Source organism: Moschus berezovskii, chromosome 27 (genome assembly GCF_049115385.1).
Source record: "Moschus berezovskii isolate FMDL1 chromosome 27, NW_MosBer_1.0, whole genome shotgun sequence".
NCBI classification, from domain to species: Eukaryota; Metazoa; Chordata; class Mammalia; order Artiodactyla; family Moschidae; genus Moschus; species Moschus berezovskii.
The window spans coordinates 4,280,169-4,303,490 of NC_142486.1; the positions used below are offsets into that span (position 1 = coordinate 4,280,169).

Consider the following 23,322-nt stretch of genomic DNA (forward strand, 5'->3'; position numbering starts at 1 on the left):
GACTCGACCTTTGACACCACCAATCAGGGAAAAGAAGCTGTGGGAAGCGTTCGCGGCCGTATCCGGAAGTGGGCGGGGCACGGTGTGGGAAATAGCCAATGGGCTGCCGGGTGGCGGGGCGCCAGCGGGAGCGGCGGCGCGAACGGCTTTGAGTCCCGCCTCAGGCTCTGCATCCATGGAGCGAGCTGACGGGCCGAGGTGAGCCGAGCTTGCAGCGTTCTCTCGCGGTCGCCCTGGCTAAGGCCCACGGCGTTCCAGACCTCTGGAACGGAGGGGAAAGTGACCGCGGCGCAGACCGAGCCGGCGACACGGAGACCCCGGAGCGGTCTCCTCAGTGCGCCCCACACCCGCCGCCCTGTGGTTCACTTTGAGGTCGGGGTCCGCGGGGGAGTTCGGCCCCCCGTTCGGACGCTGCCAGTCATCTGCGGACCTGAACTTGGAGCTTGAAATCCCAGTAGACGGAATTCTTTTCCTTTTTACCTGGTTGAGCGCGCTCTCTCTGTTTAAATTGAGGGTTGTTTTAGGGGCGGCTTCAAGACATGCGAATTTGCATAGCCGCACAGTTTTAAAGGACGCAGTGCTTCTGTATCTCTTGAGTACACGGTTACCCGCAGCGACACCGAATTCGGGATTAGCAGATCTTCGGGTAGCATTGCTGCACAGTTGTCAGATTGGTGAACCCAGATTCTCTGTGTTTGTTTAAATGTATCTCCACCTCTCCAAATGTCAAGGCTGGGCCCATATGGGATGTCCTGCCAAACCAACTTATTTTTAGAGGACTTTTTCCCATTTTATGTCTCGTTTGCAAGGTAAAATGAAGAGGAAGGATTTTTTTTTTTTTTTTAAACAAGGGTTTACCGAGGATATGGGCTTTCCTGATGGCTCAGTTGCTAAAGAAGCTGCCTGCAATGCAGGAGACCCGGGTTTGATTCCTGGGTCGGGGAGATCCCCCCTGTAGAAGGGATACGCTACCCACTCCAGTATTCGTGGGCTTCCTTGGTGGCTCAGCGGTTAAAGAATCCGCCTGTGATGCGGAAGACCTGGGTTCGATTCCTGGGTCAGGAAAGATCCCCTGGAAAAGGGAAGGGCTACCCCCTCCAGTATTCTGGCTTGGAGAATTCCATGGACTGTGTAGTCCATGGGGTTGCAGAGTCGGACACGACTGAGCGACTTTCACTTTCACCGAGGATATACTGCGTCCCAGTGACAAGTAGTGGTAAAAAAAAATCTGCCTGCCAGTGTAGGAGGCCTAAGAGATGTGGGTTTGATCCCTGGGTGAGGAGGATCCCCTGTGGGAGGAAATGGCAACCCAGTATTTGTGCCTGGATAATTCCTGGAGACAGGAGCCCACGGGGTCTCAGAGTGAGACATGACAGTACACACATCTAGCAGTGTGATGCTAGTAAGTTCTTGAAAAAATAAAATTATTTGACCAGTTTTGTGGTTTCTAAAGTAACTCTGGTGGTATCATGGGGGATTAATTGAAGTAGAGAGAAAACAGAGACAAACCCTTTGGAAAATTCTGAAAGGAGGTACAGTCAGGACTTTAAGGGCCTTTGCCAAGACGGGAGCTGGCAGCCTGGATTCAGAGTGGGGATTTTTTTTTTTTTTTGGGCTCCCTTTGGTCTTCATTGTGGCAGGCAGGATCTTTTGTTGCACATACAGACTCTCTAGTTACAGTTCTCAGGCTTAGTTGCTCTGTGGGGTGTGGGATCTTAGTTCCCCAACCAGGAATTGAACCTATGTTCCCTATTGCATGGTGGATACTTAACCGCTGGACCACCAGGGAAGCCCCTGGAGTGCGTATCTGAAGGCAACCATAGGAATAGTTATCCAATTGGTACCTGATTTCTGAGATGGTTTTGATTTTGACATGAACACTGGATTTCCCAGCAAACTTGCTTTTTCAAATTGTGGGGAAATGTTGCTTTCAGTTTTCAAGAAAGAAGGTCCTATTATAAGTGTTTATTGACCCATAGCTTGAGGGGGACATGCGTCTACCCCATGTAGATCCCAGTATAATTAGATTTTAAAATCTATTTTACTTGAAGTATCCATTCAGTAGATTTTTGACATGTTTAAGGATTGTAGACCAACATTTATATTTATGAATATAATTATTGGATATGTTAATGTAATGGGTGGATTAGACCAGTTAACTGTTAACAGAGATGAATTGTTTCCCACAGTTCAAACCAGGATGAAAATACATAATTGCCTGCTTGCTTTGTCTGTTGTAACTGGTTTCTTTAGTTCAGAACTTGCTAAGGCCATCAAACCTATCGATCGGAAGTCAGTCCATCAGATTTGTTCTGGGCAAGTGGTACTTGGTCTAAGCACTGCTGTGAAGGAGTTGGTAGAAAATAGTGTGGATGCCGGTGCAACTAGTATTGGTAAGTTTGGGAGAGTTTTAAACCACAAGAAATAATCAGGTTATGCTATTTTATTCAAGAAACAGTAAGATGATCATTGATATGCTGTGAAGTTATTTTTTAAGCATAAAAAATAAGACTGTAGCAAGATAGTTATTGATATGCTGAGAAGTTGTTATTTTTTTAAACATAAATTTAGCACCTATTATGTGCCTAGTACTTGACTAGGTAGTAATCATAATAATAGCAGTTAACTTTTATTGTGTTCTTACTATGTGCCAGGCAGGCATTGTGCTAAGAACTGTGTAGGTAACATTTAGTCTGCAGAGTAATCTTATGAGATTGGAAATTACTATTATTGCAATAATTATTATCTCCATTTTACAAATGAGGAAATTAAGGCACAAGGAATTTGTGTTTTTGAGCTTTAGCTAGTAAATCTGACCCCAGGGAGTCTGATTCCAGAACCTGTTCTCTTGAAGACTATGTTAAAATTATCATCTTGAAGGAAAGAGGAAAAAGAAAAATAAAAAGAAAGCTACTTTATCTGGGCTAGTAAATAGCCATGAAGGACTTTCAAGAATAAAATATGAAAGATGACAGTAGTGTATTTAAATAAATATAGTTAGGACTCAAAGTTGCATGGTGTAAGTTATAACTATTGTCTTTCACTCTAAAGTCTTTTCATGTCGATCAATTTGAGAAGTCAGTACTTTAACCTTTTTAGATCTCAGGCTTAAAGACTATGGAGTGGAGCTCATCGAAGTTTCAGACAACGGATGTGGGGTAGAAGAAGAAAATTTCGAAGGCTTAAGTAAGTGGTATTTTGCTAATCCTATTTTAAAATATTTGGGCCCAGCATTTGAGAATTTGGGGTAACACTGTCTTAGGAAACACAAAAACAGCTTATAAAACCAGTCACTTGGGTGGGTACTCTGTGTGTTCATTGCTCTATCATTTGCAATATCCTGGACTTAGACTCTTCACCTCTCTCTCAGCTCTGAAACACCACACTTCGAAGATTCAGGAATTTGCTGACCTCACCCAGGTTGAAACTTTTGGCTTTCGAGGCGAAGCTCTGAGCTCACTCTGTGCACTGAGGTGATGCAATGTTTTTATCCTCTAACTTGACCCCTTCTAAAAAATCTCTCTGATAATTGAGAAGTCTGATTAGAATCATTTTTTTTACACTTTTCCATATGAATATTCTCAACTTCTAGTTTCTCTGTTCTGTTTTATTGTACTGTCAACCTAAATGATAATGTTTCTGAAATGTAAGCAATGAATGAATGAAATGAAGCAAATAGTATATAATCTTATAAAACAATTGTTATCCTTATTACAGCAGAAACTTCTCAATTTAAAAGTAACATAGCTAGGCTTCCCTGATAGCTCAGTTGGTAAAGCATCCCGCCTGCCATGCAGGAGACCCTGGTTTGATTCCTGGGTGGGGAAGATCCACTGGAGAAGGGATAGACTACCCACTCCAGTATTCTTGGGCTTCTCTTTTGGCTCAGCTGGTAAAGAATCCTCCTGCAGTGCGGGAGACCAGGGATCGATCCCTGGGTTGGGAAGATCCCTTGGAGAAGGGATAGGCTACCCACTCCAGTATTCTGGCCTGGAGAATTCCACAGACTGTATAATCCATGGGGTCGCAAAGAGTCAGACACGACCGAGCGACTGTCACATAGGGACTTCCTTGGTGGTCCAGTGGTTGGGACTAGGTTCCATTCCTGGTCAGGGAACTATATCTCACGTCACTCAACTAAATATCCCACCTGCTGCAATGAAAGATCAAAGATCCTGTGTGCTGCAGCTATGACTTGGTGCCACCAAATTAGTTAATTAATTAATTTTTTTAAAAGTAATATATAGATAAATATAGATGCCATGTACTGTTGATTTTATTTTGATGTTGAGGAAAAAATTTGCTAAGCACTTATTTAACTGCACAACATCTTCTAAGATTTTCTTAGAGTAGTAGTATGATAGCTAAACAGAGAAATAAATCTTTTTTGGTGAATTTGGAAGTTTTAAGATCTTTTATTTTGCAGTTTAACCAAAGCAAGTATCAAAGCTTTTATCAAAACAAAATAGTTACAGAACTCTCTCACTATCTACTGGGGCCCACGCTTTAGATTTTATGATGTTTCCTCACCCCTTCAATCTCTCTTGATGATCTCGGAAGGATCAGCATCTTTTTAGGAGACTTTTGAGAGAATGGAAGTGAGAAAACGAGTACGTGACGTCCAGGACCTGGGCATCTTTAGCTGACCGTGCTGGACTGGCTTTTTCTTACAGCGATGTGACTATTTCTACCTGCCACGCATCTGTGAAGGTTGGGACTCGACTGGCGTTTGATCACAATGGAAAAATCCTCCAGAAAACCCCCTACCCACGACCCAGGGGGACGACAGTCAGCGTGCAGCAGCTATTTTATACACTTCCTGTGCGCCATAAGGAGTTTCAAAGGAATATTAAGAAGGTACAGTAAGGGACTTCCCTGGTGGTCCAGGGGCTGGAACGCCATGCCCCTAGTGCCTGGGGAGGAGGGGCGCCCAGGCTTGATCCCTGGTCAGTGAACCAGATCCTGCATGCTGCAGCTAAGAGATCACACACTGCAGCTAAAAGATCCTGCATGCCACATTGAAGATCCCGCAGGCTGTAACTAAGACTCAGAGCAGCCAAACTAAAAGTACAATAAATCCAGAATCCCTACTTGGAGAGTCTGGAGAGTGTAGTGACCAAACGGAGTTCAATCAGGTTGGTTTGCATATCTGTTCATTCTCTTCCTTTAATTTTTTAATATTTGGAGAGGTGCTTAGCTCATCTTTTTCCCTAAAAGACCCAACTTTTGGATGATTTAACCTTTTCTTTTCTTGGAAAGAATCATCAAGTTGTGTTTAGAAGGTTTTCTAGTATGGGAAATGAGTCTCTTAAGACTATTTTTTGATCCTCTCTGTATTTTTCAAGAAGATAATTTTTCTTGGTTCCCTGAAAAGTGAATCAGTATAACTTTTATGAATTGGAATGAAAATGAAATAGTTGCATATTATATAACTGTTTAAAAAGCAGTTAGAAATTGTCTATATATGTATATATGTGTATGTGTAAATATGTAGGTATATAATCACATGTATGTAAGTTGTTGTTGAGTTGCTGAGTTGTGTCTGACTCTTGTGACCCCCATGGACTGTAGCCTGCCAGGCTTCTCTGTCCATGGAATTTTCCAGGCAAGAATACTGGAGTGGGTTGCCATTTCCTTTTCTGTGGAGATATATATATATATATAGTCATATGTATATATGATTACATTGTTGTTGAGTTGCTGAGTTGTGTCTCTTTTGTGACCCCCATGGACTGTAGCCTGCCAGGCTTCTCTGTCCATGGAATTTTCCAGGCAAGAATACTGGAGTGGGTTGCCATTTCCTTTTCTGTGGAGATATATATATATATATAGTCATATGTATATATGATTACATTGTTGTTGAGTTGCTGAGTTGTGTCTCTTTTGTGACCCCCATGGACTGTAGCCTGCCAGGCTTCTCTGTCCATGGAATTTTCCAGGCAAGAATACTGGAGTGGGTTGCCATTTCCTTTTCTGTGGAGATATATATATATATATAGTCATATGTATATATGATTACATTGTTGTTGAGTTGCTGAGTTGTGTCTCTTTTGTGACCCCCATGGACTGTAGCCTGCCAGGCTTCTCTGTCCATGGAATTTTCCAGGCAAGAATACTGGAGTGGGTTGCCATTTCCTTTTCCGTGGAGATATATATATATATATAGTCATATGTATATATGATTACAGTTTTCTAAAAACAAAGCAATTGGCCTAAATTAGCGTAGAAAAAAGGACTGGGAGAGTAGATGCATGAATGCTACCAGTGGTTTTTCTTGGATCTGCTATCACTTTTGCTATCTTCCTTGAGCCTTTCTCTTTTGTATCTATGTTTTTTATAATCCAAAAAATTACTTAAACATATGCTGCTTAAAACTTTCTTTACCGCTAAAGCAATTTGTGCTAGTTAAAACTTTATAAAATTTTGCAAAGTATAGAAAAACTTAAAAAATGTTTTCTTTTAATTTAAAAATTAAACATTTTTTGTACAGAGAAAACTTTTATTATTATTTTGTATTGTACGGTAAACACATCTGTGCCTCAAAAACATAGGCATAAGAGAACTTGTACTTGCCAGGGACGACCATGGTTAACAGTTTGGTTTGTCTTTCCAGTCTCCTTCTAGTTTCATGTATTCATAAATCTTAGAAAAGTTTTCAAGATAAATATTAATATTAGGAAATCAAGTGATACAGAATATGAAACATTTAAATCACATGGAATTGTGTGTGGCAGAAAGTTGGTGCTATTTTTGCTTTTCTCCCAGACTTTGGTTTGTATTTGCATACGTGTATATACAATCTTTCTACATATGTTTCTTTCTTTTTTTTTTTAACAATTAGGATCATATTATATACATTGTTCAATACCTTGACTTTTTATATAGTATATTGTAGATATCTTTTTTGGTCGACTGGTACTATATAATATCATGGTACCATTGTATGGATATACTGTAATTAATTAGCCCCTGCTTAGGTTGTTTTTAATTTCTCACAACTATAGATTGTCTCAGTAAACATTTTCATAATACATTTTTGATTGTTTATGCCACTGTGTTTTTTGCAAGGATAAATTTCCAGAGGGGGGATTCCAATGTCAAAGGGAATGTGTGTCTCAATTTTTATAGCAGAAAACTTGGACATTTTGGAAAGGAGCTAAGTGTCATTTAGAACCTTATCCTCTGGAGAAGGAAATGGCAACCAAATCTAGTATTCTTGAGTGGGAAATCCCATGGACAGAAGAGCCTGGCAGTCTCCAGCCCACGGGGTCACAAAAAGAGTCGGATACAACTTAGTGACTCAACAACAACAGGAGTACCCATAGGAGTATTACTTCATTGGCTGGCACTGCACACACACACACACAAAAAGAACCTTATTCTCTGATTTCTCTTGGATACCGTGTTGGGAGATTCAGCTTATAAATTGTTTTGTCTTATTGGAAGATGATACGAGAACCTTGAGTTGCCTGTGTAACTTGAATCATATGATTCTTGTCAAACTGAAGTAACCTTGAGTCCTTGGGTTTGTGTGTTTTCAACAGGAGTTCGCCAAGATGGTTCAGGTGTTACAGGCATACTGCATCATTTCAGCGGGCGTCCGTATAAGTTGCACCAATCAGGTTGGGCAGGGCAAGCGGCAGCCTGTGGTGTGCACCAGCGGAAGCTCCAGCATGAAGGAAAACATCGGACTGGTGTTTGGGCAGAAGCAGGTAGTGGTGGCCGATTGTATAAAACCATTTCCTCACTCTTCTGATTATGGCAAGTTTCTTTTGTTCCTTTTCAATAGACTAGAGCATTGGAAAAGACCCCAATGCTGGGAACATTTGAAGGCAAGTGGAGAAAGGGGTGGCAGAGGATGAGATGGTTAGATACCATCACTGACTCAAGGGACATGAATTTGAGCTAACTCTGGGAGACAGTGAAGGACAGGAGAACCTGGTATGCTGCTGTCCATGGAGTCGCATACCATTTAGCGACTGAACAGCAATAGCAAATAGAGAATAAAATTCAGTAATTGATTTTCTTTTAATTAGGCCCCCATCTCAAAGATTAATGTTAAGAGCTGTAAAGTTTTAAAATAATCCTTTTACTCTCTAAAAAAATAGAAAGTTTTATGGGCAGTGTGGTTTTTCTTTAATATTTATTTGGCTGTGTCAGGTCTCAGCTGCGGCATGTGGGATCTCCCTCGTGTGGCCCACAGACTCTCCAGTTGTAGCGTTCTGGCTCAGCAGTTGTGGCTCGAGTGCTTAGTTGCTCGGAGACATGTGAGATACTAGTTCCCTGACCAGGGCGCGAACCCACATCCCCTGCATTGCAGGGCAGATTCTTAACCACTCCACCACCAGGGAAGGCCTTGTGGGCAATGTGTTGATAATGGATAAGTAGGAACCCCAACTGTTTTACTTCGCTAATAAGTCAAAATTACTCTAAAACTGCAGAAAGCCATTGTTGAGATTCTTTGTTCTCTTAATATGGATAGCTTGACTATGAAGGAAAACACAGAGCTCTTGTTATAGCTAACTTTCTGAAGTTTGGAAGTTGAAGTTCTCACTTGGTCATGAAATCACCATGAACCTTGACTTCTTTCAGTTGCAAAGCGTCATCCCCTTTGTGCAGCTGCCCCCTAGTGACTCCATCTGCGAAGAATATGGGTTGAGCGATTCCCAGGCTCTGCATAACCTCTTTTGGTAAGTAGATTGCTGCCCAGAAAATTACCATCAGTTTTTTTTTTTTTCCCTTGGTTTTGTTTTTAAAGATCATGCTTTTAAAGTTTATAGTTTCTTATGTCCATCGTAAAGCTGTAGGCAGTATGATTGCTGAGGAAGCAGGTTTATATGAAGGAGTAAGGTACTAAATGCAAACAGTGTTCTGGGTAACTGGTACATTTTAGGGAGTTTCCTATTGAGTTAACCCTTGTAGAAGAGGCTCTGTCTAGTGAACAAGTAGGATAACTCTTAAATTATGTATAATGTTTCACTTTATTGGGATCTGGCAGAGAGGGGTAGAGGCTGAGTTTATTTTCACTGGTGCCTTACTCAGAGTCCAATCCATCACCGTCATCATTGTTTTTTAAACAATGGTTTATCTACTTGGCTGTACTGGGGTCTTAGTTGCGGCGTGGCATGCAGGCTCCTTCATTTATTTATGCTTGGTTGCAGCATGCGAACCCTTAGTTGTGGCATGTGGGATCTAATGCCCCAACCAGGGCTTGAGCCCAGGCCTCTTGCAGTGGTCCAGTGGCGGAGACCCTACACTCTGGATCTTAGGGAAGTCCCCCAGCACCATTACTTTTAGCGTAAGCAAAATACAGACACTTTTCTATAAACAGGGTTGGCCTTGTGACAGCCCATATTGTTTACCATCCGTCCACCTGCCTTTGGCTTATGCCTGAAATTAAAGGTGAAGATTCACCTTTTTATGTTACAGTATCAGTCTTACAGAAACTCAGATATCCCAGGGGTAGATCTCAGGTGAAATAAGCCCGTAACCAGTGCGTTAGTTGATAAAAGTTTGCTGACTGAGAACAGATTTTAAAAGGAAGGAGAGTGTGGGCAAAGAGCCTGGATTCAGGTCCCTGGGCTCCATGGACAGCTTGGTGGGGACTGCACGAAGGTTCGAGAATGTGAATGTGGGGTGAGACCTGCTCCTTATGTGGAGGCCAAGGACTTAATAGGGAAAGTGAGAGCCAAAATGAATCGGTTTTGAAACCCCTGAGTTACCCGTGGTGGATTTGTCAAGAATGGGATCTTGGGACTTGCAGAGGGTCTGTGTTCCTTTCATGACTCACCAGAACGGAGCACAGACCCACGTTACCTGAAATGTGCATACCTGTCAGCTTGTCCCGGGGACTGTGTTTTTATTCTTCACTTTGAGACTGCTGAGTGATATGTGTCTGATGCTTTCCACTCTGGAATCCTGCCCTAATGGCGTTAACATTGAACAGTATCTCAGGTTTTATTTCGCACTGTGCTCATGGCGTGGGAAGAAGTTCAACGGACAGACAGTTTTTCTTTATCAATCGGCGGCCTTGTGACCCAGCAAAGGTATTTCAAAATTTGGGGCGATTAGCTTTTTTCTTTTAGCCTTCACTTTTAATTTTATTTTTTATTAAATACCATTTTCTGACACAGGCAGTTTACATGGAACTTGAGACTCTGACTCAAAAACATGAGTAAATTATCTTTTTTTTCATTCTAATCAATTTTATTCTAAAAACATCTTTTTATGCAAATATATTATTTAAACCGACAATGCTATATTATTATCGTTTAAAAAATATTTTTAGAATGTCTCGCTATTAGTTTCTTTTTAAAAAGATTTTTATTTTACATTGGAGTGTAGTTATTTGCAGTGTTATGTCTGAGGTGTACAGCAGAGTGGTTCAGTTATACACGTACATGTATCTATTCTTTTTCAAATTCTTTTCCCATTTAGACTATTACAGAATATTGAGTAGCATTCCCTGTGCTATATAGTAGGTCCTTGTTGGTTATGTATAAATTATCTTATTTTAGACCTTTAAAAATGTGTACCATGCAGTGGTTTCAATTATACATATGTGTGTATGTGCATACATATGGACATATATTAATAACCAATATATTATCGTAAAAACGATCACTGTTAGAAGACAGTAAGCGTTTTAAAATATTCGCTATTACCTAGACTCTTTGGTGTAGAGTGACACACGTGCACGTGCTTCTGTATTTTCTCTTTGTTTTATCCATTTTCCAGGAAAATAAGGCCCCGATTGCTTCTGCTTCAAACTAAAACTGATCATCTTGATATGATGATAGCATTTTTTAATGGTCAGTTTTGATTTTGCATCTTCAGCAACATTATCCCTCAGTAATAGTTTCTGTTTCCCAGTGATTGTTCAAAATTACATCTTGGTTTGTTTTTGCCGTGCCACATGGCTGGTGGGGTCTTAGTTCCTCAACCAGGGACTGAACCTACACCCTCAGCAGTGGAAGTGTGGTCTTAACCACTAGGCAGAGAATTCCTCCAGATTACTTCTATCAACCAGATATGATTTGGCTTCTAAATTTTTAAACTGGATTATAATGGGTGTAATATTATGGCCTATCTGTAATGCCATTTGATAGTCTCATTATAAAGTCATATAAATACACTTTTATGTACACGTGAATGTATTTTATGAGCATTTAAACTATATCACATTTTACTGACATCTCTTCAAGAGCATCTTCATATTGGAAAAAGATTCAGTTTTATGAATCTGCTTAAAAATACCCCTTGGGAGGAAACCTTTTTGAGGTGATGAATGTCTTCATTAGCTTGATTGTGGGGATGGGTTCGCACGCATATGTATATATCAGAACTTATCAAATGTACACTTTAAGTTCAATTTGTTTTAGGCCAACTCTACCTCAAAAAAGCTGTTAAAAATGTATCCTTTTAATAGTTGGTTAGAGTGTTGTTAGAACACTGGGGAAAGAAATTTAGAAATTACTTTTCTAATCTTTGTTTTTTTGTGTAGGTTTCCAGACTTGTGAATGAGGTCTATCACATGTATAATCGACATCAGTACCCCTTTGTTGTTCTTAATGTTTCTGTTGATTCAGGTAAGTTCTGCTGAGGTTTCACTAAAATTGGTGACTTACTCCTGAAAGAATAAAATGAAATTATAAAGCTCAGATATGACTGGAAAATTTTATAGAACAGTTAATGGCTATATACATTTTTATAAACTAAAAAAATTTTAAAAGTATTTTATTTTAGACTTTTATTTTTTTATACAGGCTTTCCTGCTTTCTACCTGGAACTTTGTTGATGGTGTTATTAGGAAAATGTGACTTTTTCATGTCAGCCAAGGGAGAAAGTCGACTGAATGTTTTCCCTGATTTTGAAAATAATTCATTTCATCTAGATATTTTTCTTCTGATAGCTTTTATTATGGTTTATTGTTATCCAGTGTTTTTTGTAGATGCTTAGAAATATATATGTGCACACCTTAAAAATATATATATCTAATGGTGTATATATATATATATCTCTCTCCATATTTTTTGGAATGGGAAAATAATTTTGGATAATTTTGTATTGTGCTCTTTAACCTTAGATGTAAAGATTTCTTTTCAGAAACACGATTCTAATGTTAATAGCTGTATTGTATTTCAGTGTGTGGATATATGTTGATTTGTGAACTTTTATGTTTGTGCTTATTTTAGTTGTTTTCAGCTTTTGGAAATTTAAATTCTTTTCTTATAGATAAATCATTATCTATATCTTTGATCGTTTCTTTAAGATAAACTCCTAAAAGTAGAATCATTGGGTCAGTGAATGTGATCCTGTTATACCAGTTTGTACATCTATCAACAATGTACTAGGGATTGTAAGTTTTAAGCAGATTCAGTAGGTGATAAAAATGACATTTTAGTTTGCAATTTTAACCTATATTTTCATGGGTTTATTTGCTTTTTTCTTTTGCAATTTCCCTACTCAAGTGCTTGCGTAGTTCATCTGTTTGCTTAAGGTGGACTTAATCAGCATCTTTTCTATTTTGCTTTAGAATGTGTCGACATTAATGTTACTCCAGATAAAAGGCAAATTTTACTGCAAGAGGAGAAGCTTTTGTTGGCAGTTTTAAAGACGTCTTTGATAGGAATGTTCGAGAGTGATATTAACAAACTCCAGGTCAGCCAGCAGCCTCTGCTGGATGTGGAAGGTAAGAAAAACACCAGCATATAAACAGCTTCTACAACCTGCAGCTGTCCTGGTGCTGTTCTCAGTTTTTTTGGAGGTAAAGTTTTTTTTGGCATGAAAGAAAATCTCCCTTTTTAGACAGAGATGTGTCACCCTAGAAAGCATGTTGCTGCAGATTTAAAGGTAATCTGGGTAAAAAGAGACACAAGCCGCCTCTGTTACCATGCAGGGGTCCATTCTTACCAAGACTCACCCCTTCTCTTTCAGCAAACATGCCCTAATTTTGGCAAGCCTTTTGTCCATTTCCAGAGTTCTGAACAAGTTGAGTCTGATAATTTTTGCCATTTTCTCCTGTTTCTTATGGAGCAGGGAATTTAGGGGGAGGTTCTTACTTTGCCATTTGCCTTCACATCCCCTGTGTATTCATCGCTGAGTGGCACGTTGAGATGAGACTTGTCCTAGAGAGTTTTACAAAGCGGTTGTACCAGTGTCCCCACCAGCAGCAGTATTTAAGCATCCCATTGGATCCTTAACCTTGCAAGCATTTTTTTTTTTAATTTATCTGTTCTGAAGAGTATATAGCTGTATCACATTGTGGTTTTAATTTGTGTCTCCTTCCTGGTTCATGTAGCACTGTGTTCATACCTTGGATCAGCCATACAGAGCTCCTTTTGTGCAAAGTGCGTGTTCACGTAAAAATATCCCTTTATTCCATTTTTGCATGGGCTTCCCTGGTGGCTCATCATTAAAGAATCCACCTGCCCATGCAGGAGACGGTTCAGTGCCTAGGTTGGGAAGATCCCCTGGAGGAGGGTATGGCAACCCACTCTAGTATTCTTGCCTGGAGAATCCCGTGGACAGAGGAGCCATGGGATTCAATCCATGGGGTTGCAAAAGAGTTGGACACGACTTAGTGACTAAACAACAATAATTCCATTTCTGCACAGCCTCTGATGTCCTTCTCTGTTCACATCTACTTAGGTCACTTAATAAAGAGGCCTTCAGCAGAGATGGAGAAGCCTGAGCCAGAAAAGAAGGATGATCCTACCCCATTAAGGACTCAGGGAGAAGAGAAAAGGGTCGGGACTATTTCCAGGCTGAGAGAGGCCTTTTCCCTTCGTCACTCGACTGAGAACAAGTCCCGGGGTCCGAAGGCCACCGATCCAAGGCAGGTTTCTCCGAGGCAGAAAAGCAGTGCCCAGTTTCCTAGAGCTTTGGGGCTCCCCTGCTCCCAGAAGCACATCTCTGAACCTGGGGAGGAAAGGAGGACTTCTGCTCAGGGACCCCACAACTCGATGGGCAGAGTGGAGATGGAGGAGGACTCGGGCCACGGCAGCACATCTGCTGGCTCCGAGGAGGCATCCAGCACCCCCGAGACGAGCGGCCACCCCAGCACTGACCAGGTTTTAAGCTCCCCCGAAGACAGATTTTCCCAAGAAAATGTGGAGTCTCGGGAAATGTTACCTGAAACTGACCATCATCTTTCAGGCACAAAGTGCCATTTAAACCAAGAAGAAAGCGGCTCCACATCTAGAGTCCTGCTGCAGCCCATGAAGCTCTCATCCCCAAACGCAAAGCGTTTTAAAAAAGAAGGGATTCCTTTAAATCCCGACGTCCTTCCAGAGTCGGTGAAAATCCAGAGTGTGTCAGCGTCCGAGGTGGATGTAGCTGTGAAAATTAACAGGAAAATAGTGCCCCTTGATTTTTCCATGAGTTCTTTAGCCAAACGAATAAAGCAGTTGTGTCAGCAAGGACAACAGCGAGAAAGTCAACAGAATTATAGGAAGTTTCGGGCAAAGATTTGCCCTGGAGAAAATCAAGCAGCAGAAGACGAATTAAGAAAAGAGATCAGGTAACAATTTTCTTTAAAAAACTCTTACCATGCAGTTCTGCAACCTGAAACCTTGCAAGAATTTTTTTCCTTATATTTCATGCGGATTTGGTCCAAATCAATCAAAGCCTTCTCGACCCCAGTTTCATTCCTCTTCCTGGAAGTTTTCAACCCATGGTGACTTCTCCCTGAATGGAATTCAGGGCACCTTTGGGGAACATTATTGCTATTTTCCATCTTTCCATTTAATGTATATGAGGGAGAATTACCAAAGCTATGATTTCAAGAAGATGGTATCAGATAAGGTCAAGTAACAAAGGCAGTTTAAAGTAAAATATCTGTAATACAGATAATAAAAAACCGTAGTCACTGGTACTTTCTTGACAATAATCATGTCTAACGTGATTCTTAAAAATGATGAATTCTCTTGAAATATATAATTTTTAAAAAGACATTTATTTATTTTTAACTGTGCTGAGTCTCTGTTGTCCTGTAGACTTTCTCTCGTGGCAAGCAGGGGCTGCTCTAGTTGGAGTCTACGGGTTTCTCTCTGCAGTGGCTTCTCGTTGCAGAGCACGGGTTCTGGGGCGAGCAGGGTTCAGTAGTTGCAGCTCCTGGGCCCTGAGGTATGTGCGATCTTCCCAGATCAGGGATCAAACCTGTGTCTCCTATTTCCAGGAGGATTCTTCACCACTGAGCCACCAGGGAAGGCCAAAATATTTAAGTTGTACTTTTCTTATCATTTGTTTTAAAAATATCTGGACAGAGAAAATTCTAGGGACAGAGGAGCATGGCCGGCTACAGTCCATGGAGTTTCAAGGATTTGGACGCGACTGAGCACACATCAAGCTGTAAAGCTTTGTTTCTTGAACCAGATGCTAGGTTCTAGTTCTGGTTTATGCCGGGAGATACACCTGCCAAAGACATGAAAAGACCAGGGTCTTCAGGTTTTTCCTGTGGGGAATCTGCCTGGGGAACCAGAGCAGACTCAGACAGTTCCTGAAAGAGCAGTTAGATCCAAAGAGTTGGTATTTGTGCACATTATATCAGTTTGTTGCTTCTCAGCTCCAAATCGCTCCGTATTCCTGCTTTTGCAATCCTGATTGGTGTTCAGTCGCAGTCCTGGAGGCTGGACCATATAAGCCTTTCTCTTGGTGCACTGTTAGACATAATCAGCAGGGGGCGCTGGAGGGACTCTGCAAGACGAAGTGGGAGCAGCGGCTTCCTCCCTTGCTTTCTGTCATGCCCTGTCTTTCCTACAATATCTGAGATGCATTGTTAAGTGCTTGGAGTATGAAGAATTGATTCCATTTATTTTAAACAATGTACAGACAAAGGTCTGGAAGCATATGCCCCAAATCATTAATTTAGTAACTAAGTCACGGGGCACTTAGATGAATGCTTGAATAATGTTATCTTTAGAAAGTGTGATTATTAGGGACTTTGTGTTTTTGTATTTTTTTTTTTTAATCAGAGAAAGAATCTTTTAAAATGTCTTCCAAAACAGGAATTCCATAGCAGTCCAGGGGTTAGGACTCAACCCCGGTTTAATCACTGGTGGGAGAACTAAGATCCCAAAAGCCGTGCAGTGTGGGGCCCCCCAAAAAACAAACAAACAAAAACTTTTCTAATTGGTATTTTCTACACACAGCAAAACGATGTTTGCAGAAATGGAAATCATTGGTCAGTTTAACTTGGGGTTTATCATCACCAAGCTGAATGCAGATATCTTCATAGTGGACCAGCATGCCACGGACGAGAAATACAACTTCGAGATGCTTCAGCAGCACACTGTTCTTCAGGGTCAAAGGCTTATAGCGTAAGTGCATTTCAGTGCTCAGAATTCAGTGTCATTTCACATCCCAGACTTAGTGTATAGGTGTGTCTTCTGTCTTTATCTGGCTTCCCTGGTGGCTTGGTGGTAAAGAATCTGCCTGCTAAGGTAGGAGACTCCGGTTTGATCCCCAATCTGAGAATATCCCCTGGAGGAGGAAATGGCAACCCACTCCAGTATTCTTGCCTGGAGAACCCCATGGACAGAGGAGCCTGGCGGGCTACAGTCTATGGGGGGAGGTCTTAGAGTCAGCTTGGCAAACAGCAAATCTTTATCTATTTATCTCTATTTTTTGGTCCTAAATATCCTTCATACTTTTTGCATATTAATAGTCATACCTGCCCTTTAGTAGTGCTTATTTTGTGCCAGGCACTGTTGAAAATTTTGCATTTAATCCTCACAAACCTTTGAAATAGTTACTGTGTAGTACTACTGTCTCACGGGTGATATCACTTGCCCAAGGTTAAAGCTGATGGCTTCTTTAACGATCAAACCTTTTAAGCTGTTCAAAAATGCCCATCACTGGTTGGCCAGGAAATCCTTTTGATGAAGGACAGTTTATAGTATGTCTATTTAGAGTAGGTGGGTCCCCTGGAGAAGGAAATGGCTACCCACTCCAGTATTCTTGCCTGGAAAATCCCACGGACAGAGGGGCCTGGTGGGCTGCAGTCCATGGGGTTGCAAAGCGTCGGGCACAACTAAGCAACTAGCACTTCACTTCATGTGTTCAGAAGGTCAATAGTGCCTGTGTGTCTGTCCTCAGCTATGGTAGAGCAATTCCAATAGTTAGTCACTGCAGAATTTGGCATTTCTTTCTCTTTAGCCAGACTGAATGTTTTACACTGACCACTTTACAAGGCGGTGTGGTGGTGTAGCGTGTAAACCAGAAATCTTAGGTAGAGCCGTAAAGAAAGGTCATGGGTTTTCATTTGGGAAACTAAACTATGTAATCAGCTCAGTCCCAACAGCAGCAGATCCTGTCACGAAGAAGTTACCACTGAAACCATCTCTCAGCTGGAACCCTTACCTAGTTTATCTGCTGAGTACTCTGTTTCCTCTGCCTCATGCAGAATGGTTTAATTACCTTTATTTTTAGTAGGAGTAGTAAAGACATTGAATGAGCCACTTTAGAATACTGAGTTACTCCTATCCCTCTCACAGAGGCCATTTATTTTTTAGCCATTTTGCATAATTACAGTCTTGTTTGTGGCATTTCAAGTTGACCTGGATAATCCCAGGCTACGGTGGGCTCCCAGTGGACCACACTTCGGGATGCAAGGGTAAAGACCCTAGCTGCATCCTTTCCCACCAGGCCCTGCCTCGCCTGGCCCTGACGACCTCTCAGCTGTCCTAAGCCCTCCTCTCCTGCTCTCTATGCTTGAGCCGCCCTGGCCATCAAGCGGAAGGAAGCAGATCTGTGTGTGTGGCTCTGGGAGCATCCGTGGTCCATCCTAGGGCCTTTGCACAGACTGTTGTCTAGAGCATTTGTTACCCCCATCACCTGATAACTGCTTCCCACCCCCAGATCTCAGCCCAAAGGTCACTTCCTCAGAGAAGCCCTCCGTGACCACCCCTGCCCCCACTCTCCAGGCCAAGTCTCCCGTGCTTCGTGCTCCTGAGTCACTGGATAGTTTGTAATTGTAGTTTGTTTGCGTGACTGTTTGATCAGTGTCTTTTTTCCCCACTAGACTGTTTGTTCCATGAGAGCAGAGAACGGGTCTGTGTTTGCTCACCTTTACAGCTCCTGTCTTTTAGTGGTTTTTGTAAATCCAGGTGGAGAGATGGGTGAATCGCTAGAAGGAGAGATGGTTGGACGAAGGATGCAGGCAGGAGAAGGAGCAGGATAGTGGAACAGATGTCATTTCCTCTGTTTTCAAATGTCTATAATGACCAAAGCCAAGTTTTCAAACTCTCTTTATTGTGAGGAGGAAAAATAGCTTTTTTAGGTTATATTGTTATTGTTAAAAAAAAAGAGTCATTGGGGTAGGTTGGCAGATTGAGGAAACACAAACTACTTTTGGAGTTAACTCTGACTTCTAAGAAGATCTTTTTTAAAAAAAAGAAAAATAGAAATTAAAAGGAAATGCTTAGGACTTCCCCAGCAGTCCAGTGGTTAGAACTCTGCACTTCCACTGCAGGGGGCACGGGGTTCAATCCTCTATTGGGGAACTAAGATCCCACATGCCTTGAGGCGTGGCCAAAAAAAATTATGTTTTTAAAAACGGAAATGGAGTTTTGTGACAGGTGAGGTTCACAGCTGAAAGCATGTTGTTTATGTTTGAATAAATCACAAAATTGTTGTTTTAATTTCATTTCTGTCTTAGAGGCTTCAAGATCTAGTTTGGGTCTCTGTTTTTCAGACCTCAGACTCTCAGCCTGACGGCTGTCAATGAATCAATTCTAATAGAAAATCTGGAAATATTCAGGAAGAATGGCTTTGACTTTGTTATCGATGAACACGGTAAGTTATTACTTAAAAGGTAGGATTGCATCCTTGTAGAGCCGAGAACGATCTCTGAGGCCCTGCACAGTATGTTTTTTTAGACATGGACAGGCTTCCCCTCAGGGCGCTTTGCGTCCACTCTTTCAGATGTTCCTGACAAGTAGCACCCAAATGAAATGCATTTTTCACATGATAGCTTTTTCCCCGAATTGTCTCCTTTCAGCGCCAGTCACTGAAAGAGCCAAGTTGATTTCCTTGCCAACCAGTAAGAACTGGACCTTTGGACCCCAGGACATAGATGAGCTTCTCTTCATGCTGAGCGACAGCCCCGGGGTCATGTGCCGGCCCTCCCGTGTCCGGCAGATGTTTGCCTCCAGAGCCTGTCGCAAGTCTGTAAGTAAGGAATGCTCGCCCACAGGGTCTGCAGGGTTCTGCTGTAGCTCAGGAGTCCTTGGTTCAGCCCCGGACAGCCCCATTAAGTGTGGGCGATGGTTACCCTGGGCCGTGTGCCTAGAGGATCCTGTCGTCCTCAGCCAGCGCAACCCTGAGCCCTGCACGGCCACTCTGACCCACAGTTACTGCATCCCTGAGGCAGCATCCTCCCTGCACCTCCAGTGACCCCACGCAGTCCGCCATTTGTCCCCATTGTTTGTCTGTGGACCTGAGGGGTAGTCATGATCCTGGTGGAAAAGGTGTAGGTGCTGCCAGTTCCTGACCCTGTGGGAGGTTGTCCGGAGGCCCTGCAGTCAGCAGGCATTTTTCAGGGACCCCCAGGACAGGCAGTGTGTGTTTTCTGGCTGCTGCCCCCTGACGCTGGCAGGGCCCTGGTGCTGTCCCCACACAGCACACAGACTGCGAGCTGTCTCCTCTTCACCCAGGGCCACATGTCCTGCCCTTGGCCAGCCACACCATCTGCTTCCCGCCGCAAGCCCTCTGCCTGGATGCCCTGCTCCACAGGCCTTCCTCACCTGCCTGGTTCCCTCCCGCCCTCCCTGAGCATCCAACTGAAGTAGCCTCCCCACGGTGCTACAGAGGACAGATGGGCGAGCTGTTGCGCTGAGGGCAGGCAGGGATGTTTGAGCGGCAGCCTGAGGGAGAGGGGCCCTGAGACACGCAGACGCCTGCGGGAAGCGTGTGCCGGGTAGAGGGCGAGGCCAGTGCCAAAGGCCTGAGGCAGATACTTGCTTCATGGGCTTGTGCAAGAGACCAGGGGGTGTCTGTGAGGCTGGAGTCAGGGAGGAAGGGCTGCTTTCTTGCAGATGTGAGTGCGAAGGCCAGTGAGGGCCACGTCACGTGGTGTACTCGGACTTTTATACAGGTTGAGGGGTGGCTGCGGGGTTGTCTGTTTTTTGGCTGAGCTGGGTCTTCGTTGCTGTGTGCGAGCTCTCTGGTTGCGGAGAGCGGGGGCTCCTCACTGCAGTGGCTTCCCCTGTCGTGGCACACAGGCTGTCGAGGCTCAGGCTTCAGCACTTGCAGCACGCCGGCTCCGTAATTCCGGATTGCTGGCTCTGGGTGCACAGGCTTCAGTAGTTGTGGCTCCTGGGCTCTAGAGCACAGGCCCAGTCGTGGCGCAGGGACTTGTGGCCCTGTGGCATGTGGAATCTTCCTGGTCCAGGGATCGCACCCATGTCCCCTGCTTTGGCAGACAGACTCCTATTCACCGCACCACAGGGGAAGCTCCTGACAGACTTAAGAGGACTCACCGGCCCTGAGTGGAGGATGGGTTGAAGGGATGACGGGGTTGGGGGAGCAGGGAGACCTGTTAGACCTCTGCGGTCGCCAGGGTGGGAGGTCATGGCAGCGGGGTTGTGGGTGCTGGTGGAACTGGTGAGACTAGTTGGTCCTGGACGGGAGTGGGCCACAGCTCTCTCAAGGATGTGCCACCATGAGGGAGCCACAGAAGGGCTGGATTTCACAAAGGGGCCCGAGGGCTGGGGCCCTAGAGGGCAAGGTTCTTCCAAACAGGAATTTGTAGGGAACACAAGACAAAGTCTTGTCCAGCATCTCTGTAGAGAACACTGCTTCTGAAGAATGGCTGTGCTGTACTTAGTCGCTCAGTTGTGTCCAACTCTTTGTGATCCCATGGACTGTATGTAGCCCACCAGGCTCTTCTGTCCCTGGGTCATTCTCTAGCAAGAATACTGGAGTGGGTTGCCATGCCCTCCTCCAGGGGATCTTCCCCACCCAGGGTTTGAACCCAGGTCTCTCACCTGGTAGGCGGATTCTTTACCGTCTAAGCTGCTAGGGAAGTTTGAAGTGTGGCTGTTCTAACCCAGACCAGTAAAGCTTTAATTGAAGCCATCATGTCTCAACACGCAGGTGATGATTGGAACCCCTCTTAACATAAGCGAGATGAAGAAACTCATCACGCACATGGGGGAGATGGATCATCCCTGGAACTGTCCCCACGGAAGGCCCACCATGAGACACATTGCCAACCTGGATGTCATTTCTCAGAGCTGACGGTGCTTCTCATTTTATAGAGCTGTTGATCGTATTGCAGGTTTGTCTGTTTTGCAAGGCAGGGCTTTAACGAACCGTTTGAGGGGTGTGTCTCTAAATGCAAGTGCTACTTCCAGAGATAACAGATCCATTTAGAAATGATCTTGAGGACTTTTTTGATACACTTGGAGCACTGCTTGCAACACTTTTTTTGTTTTGCATTTAAATGTGAGCCTGTGTGTGTATAGAGGCAAGAGTATGTTTTATAGAAAGAGAGCACTTTAGAAGTCATTGGGGCCTCTGCTGGGCCTGACGTATTTTGGTCTGTAACTTTCAGCCCTTAATGATGATTAAATCCCTAATGGTTTCATTTCATAAAGTTAACGTTACAGTTCTTTGGAGCTAGTCATTCTGAATCCTGCTACATATTAAATTTAGAAAAGAGTCCTATAAAACCCAAGGGGGATTCTCTGTCCAGCTGGAAGAAGTTGAGCAGGTGGATCGGGGTCTCTTTTCTGTTTGTTTGTTGTAATTTTTATTTTGTTTTTGGCAGTGTCGCAAGGTTTTCGGGGATTAAACCTGGACCACCGTGGTGAAAGCCCAGGATCCTAACCACTGAACCAACAGGGAGCTCCTGGATCTCTCTTTTTAAATGTTCCCCGCTGCAGCCAGAATGGCAAAGACCATTGTGCGTGCTTAGTTGCTCAGTCGTGTCCAACTCTTTGCGACCCCATGGACTGTGACCTGCCAGGCTCTTCTGTCCATGGAATTTTCTAGGCAAGAACACTGGAGTTGGTTGCCGTATCCTCCTCCAGGGGATCTTCCTGACCCAGGGATCGAACCTAAGTCTTCTGCGTCTCTGGCTTGGCAGGTGGATTCTTTACCACTGAGCCACCTGGGAAGCCCAAAGACTGTTGTAGGCAAGGGGAAATAAAAGATTCTGATTTTTCTGTAACTTTGATGCTGTGATTTGATTTCTTTGGAGTGCGGACTGCAAGATGCTCTAGTTACTGACTGTAATGGAGGGAGAATCCCTAGTCTGTTGTCAGTTTTTCATAGAATCTTGTCCCATTTGAACTCTACCCGAAATGGAAGTAAGCATGCTCTCTGCAGGGTCCAAATGGCAGTTGGTGGACGATAGCCAGTGTGGACCTCCCACCCTAACCCTGCTCTCCACCTTTCTGCCCAGACAGTGGGCTTCCTTCCGTTTACAGACTTAGAAGTCCTTAGGTGTGAGGAGACAGTCAAGTAATAATTATTGTCACTCATGTAAGCGCTATGCTGGTGGCCCTGAAAGATCTCATGTAATATTTGCAAGAACTCTGCAAATTGGGGTTCCAGAGGGAGGGAGGCCTTCCGCAGAGGCCCCCTGTGCTAATCCCAGAACCCCTGAATATTTGCTGTAGGTGGCCAAAGGGGCTCTGCAGGTGTAAAGGTGGTGGGATGGCGGGGTGTGCCCTGGGTTGGTTCTGTGGCCCAGTCTAGCCCATGTCTTCTAAAGAATGGAGAATTTTTCCCAGCTGTGCCAGAGAGATAAATGATGCTGATTTCGAAGAGGGAGGAAGGTGACCTCTAGAAACCTGAAGATTCTCCCTGGAGCTGCCAAAGGAACCCGTTCCTTTTGGACTTCTCGCAAAACTGTAAGATGATAAACTTGTGTTGCTTTAAGCCAATAAGTTTGGGGTAACTTGTTTATGGCAGTAATGAAAAAATAACACCTGAGATCCTGAGTTAGTCTTGTGTTAAGGCAATGGCACCCGACTCCAGTACTCTTGCCTGGAAAATCCCATGAACAGAGAAGCCTGGTGGGCTGCAGCCCATGGGGTCGCCAAGAGTCAGACATGACTGAGCGACTTCACTTTCACTTTTCACTTTCATGCATTGGAGAAGGAAATGGAAACCCACTCCAGTGTTCTTGCCTGGAGAATCCCAGGGACGGGGGAGCCTGGTGGGCTGCCGTCTATGGGGTCGCACAGAGTCGGACACGACTGAAGCGACTTAGTAGTAGCATCAGCAAGGCGAAGATACAGGCTGAGAGAGGCCGCAGGGCAATTAGCAGAGGAGGGAAAACCAAGGTAAGTTGGGTTCCAGATTGCTACCTGT

At 43.5% G+C, this 23,322-nt stretch overlaps 1 protein-coding gene across 3 annotated transcripts; it reads left to right on the forward strand.

Annotated features, from left to right (window-relative positions):
* Positions 1-23: 23 nt before the first annotated feature.
* Positions 24-22,174, forward strand: PMS2 (PMS1 homolog 2, mismatch repair system component). Of its 3 annotated transcripts, none has more exons than XM_055410320.2 (16): positions 24-198; positions 2,254-2,393; positions 3,100-3,186; positions 3,371-3,473; positions 4,674-4,857; positions 7,545-7,712; positions 8,593-8,690; positions 9,947-10,046; positions 11,504-11,588; positions 12,536-12,691; positions 13,651-14,521; positions 16,152-16,319; positions 18,695-18,795; positions 19,001-19,170; positions 21,097-21,280; positions 21,773-22,174. In XM_055410320.2, exons 1-15 carry the CDS (start codon positions 176-178, stop codon positions 21,238-21,240), a joined length of 2,598 nt encoding a protein of 865 aa, XP_055266295.2. In that variant the 5' UTR covers positions 24-175; the 3' UTR covers positions 21,241-21,280; positions 21,773-22,174. The 3 variants fall into 3 exon arrangements, with proteins under 3 accessions (XP_055266295.2, XP_055266293.2, XP_055266294.2); XM_055410318.2 differs by lacking the exon at positions 24-198 and adding an exon at positions 214-809 and having other exon boundaries at positions 21,097-21,242; XM_055410319.2 differs by lacking the exon at positions 24-198 and adding an exon at positions 215-809.
* The last annotated feature ends 1,148 nt before the right edge of the window (positions 22,175-23,322 follow it).

Excerpts from the sequence above, each read along its gene's own strand:
- PMS2 (XM_055410318.2), top strand. The coding sequence starts at position 724 with ATGTCAAGGCTGGGCCCATATGGGATGTCCTGCCAAACCAACTTATTT. Across the intron at positions 3,474-4,673 it reads AGCTCACTCTGTGCACTGAG|CGATGTGACTATTTCTACCT; the intron begins GTGATGCAATGT and ends TTTTTCTTACAG. Across the intron at positions 7,713-8,592 it reads TGGTGTTTGGGCAGAAGCAG|TTGCAAAGCGTCATCCCCTT; the intron begins GTAGTGGTGGCC and ends GACTTCTTTCAG.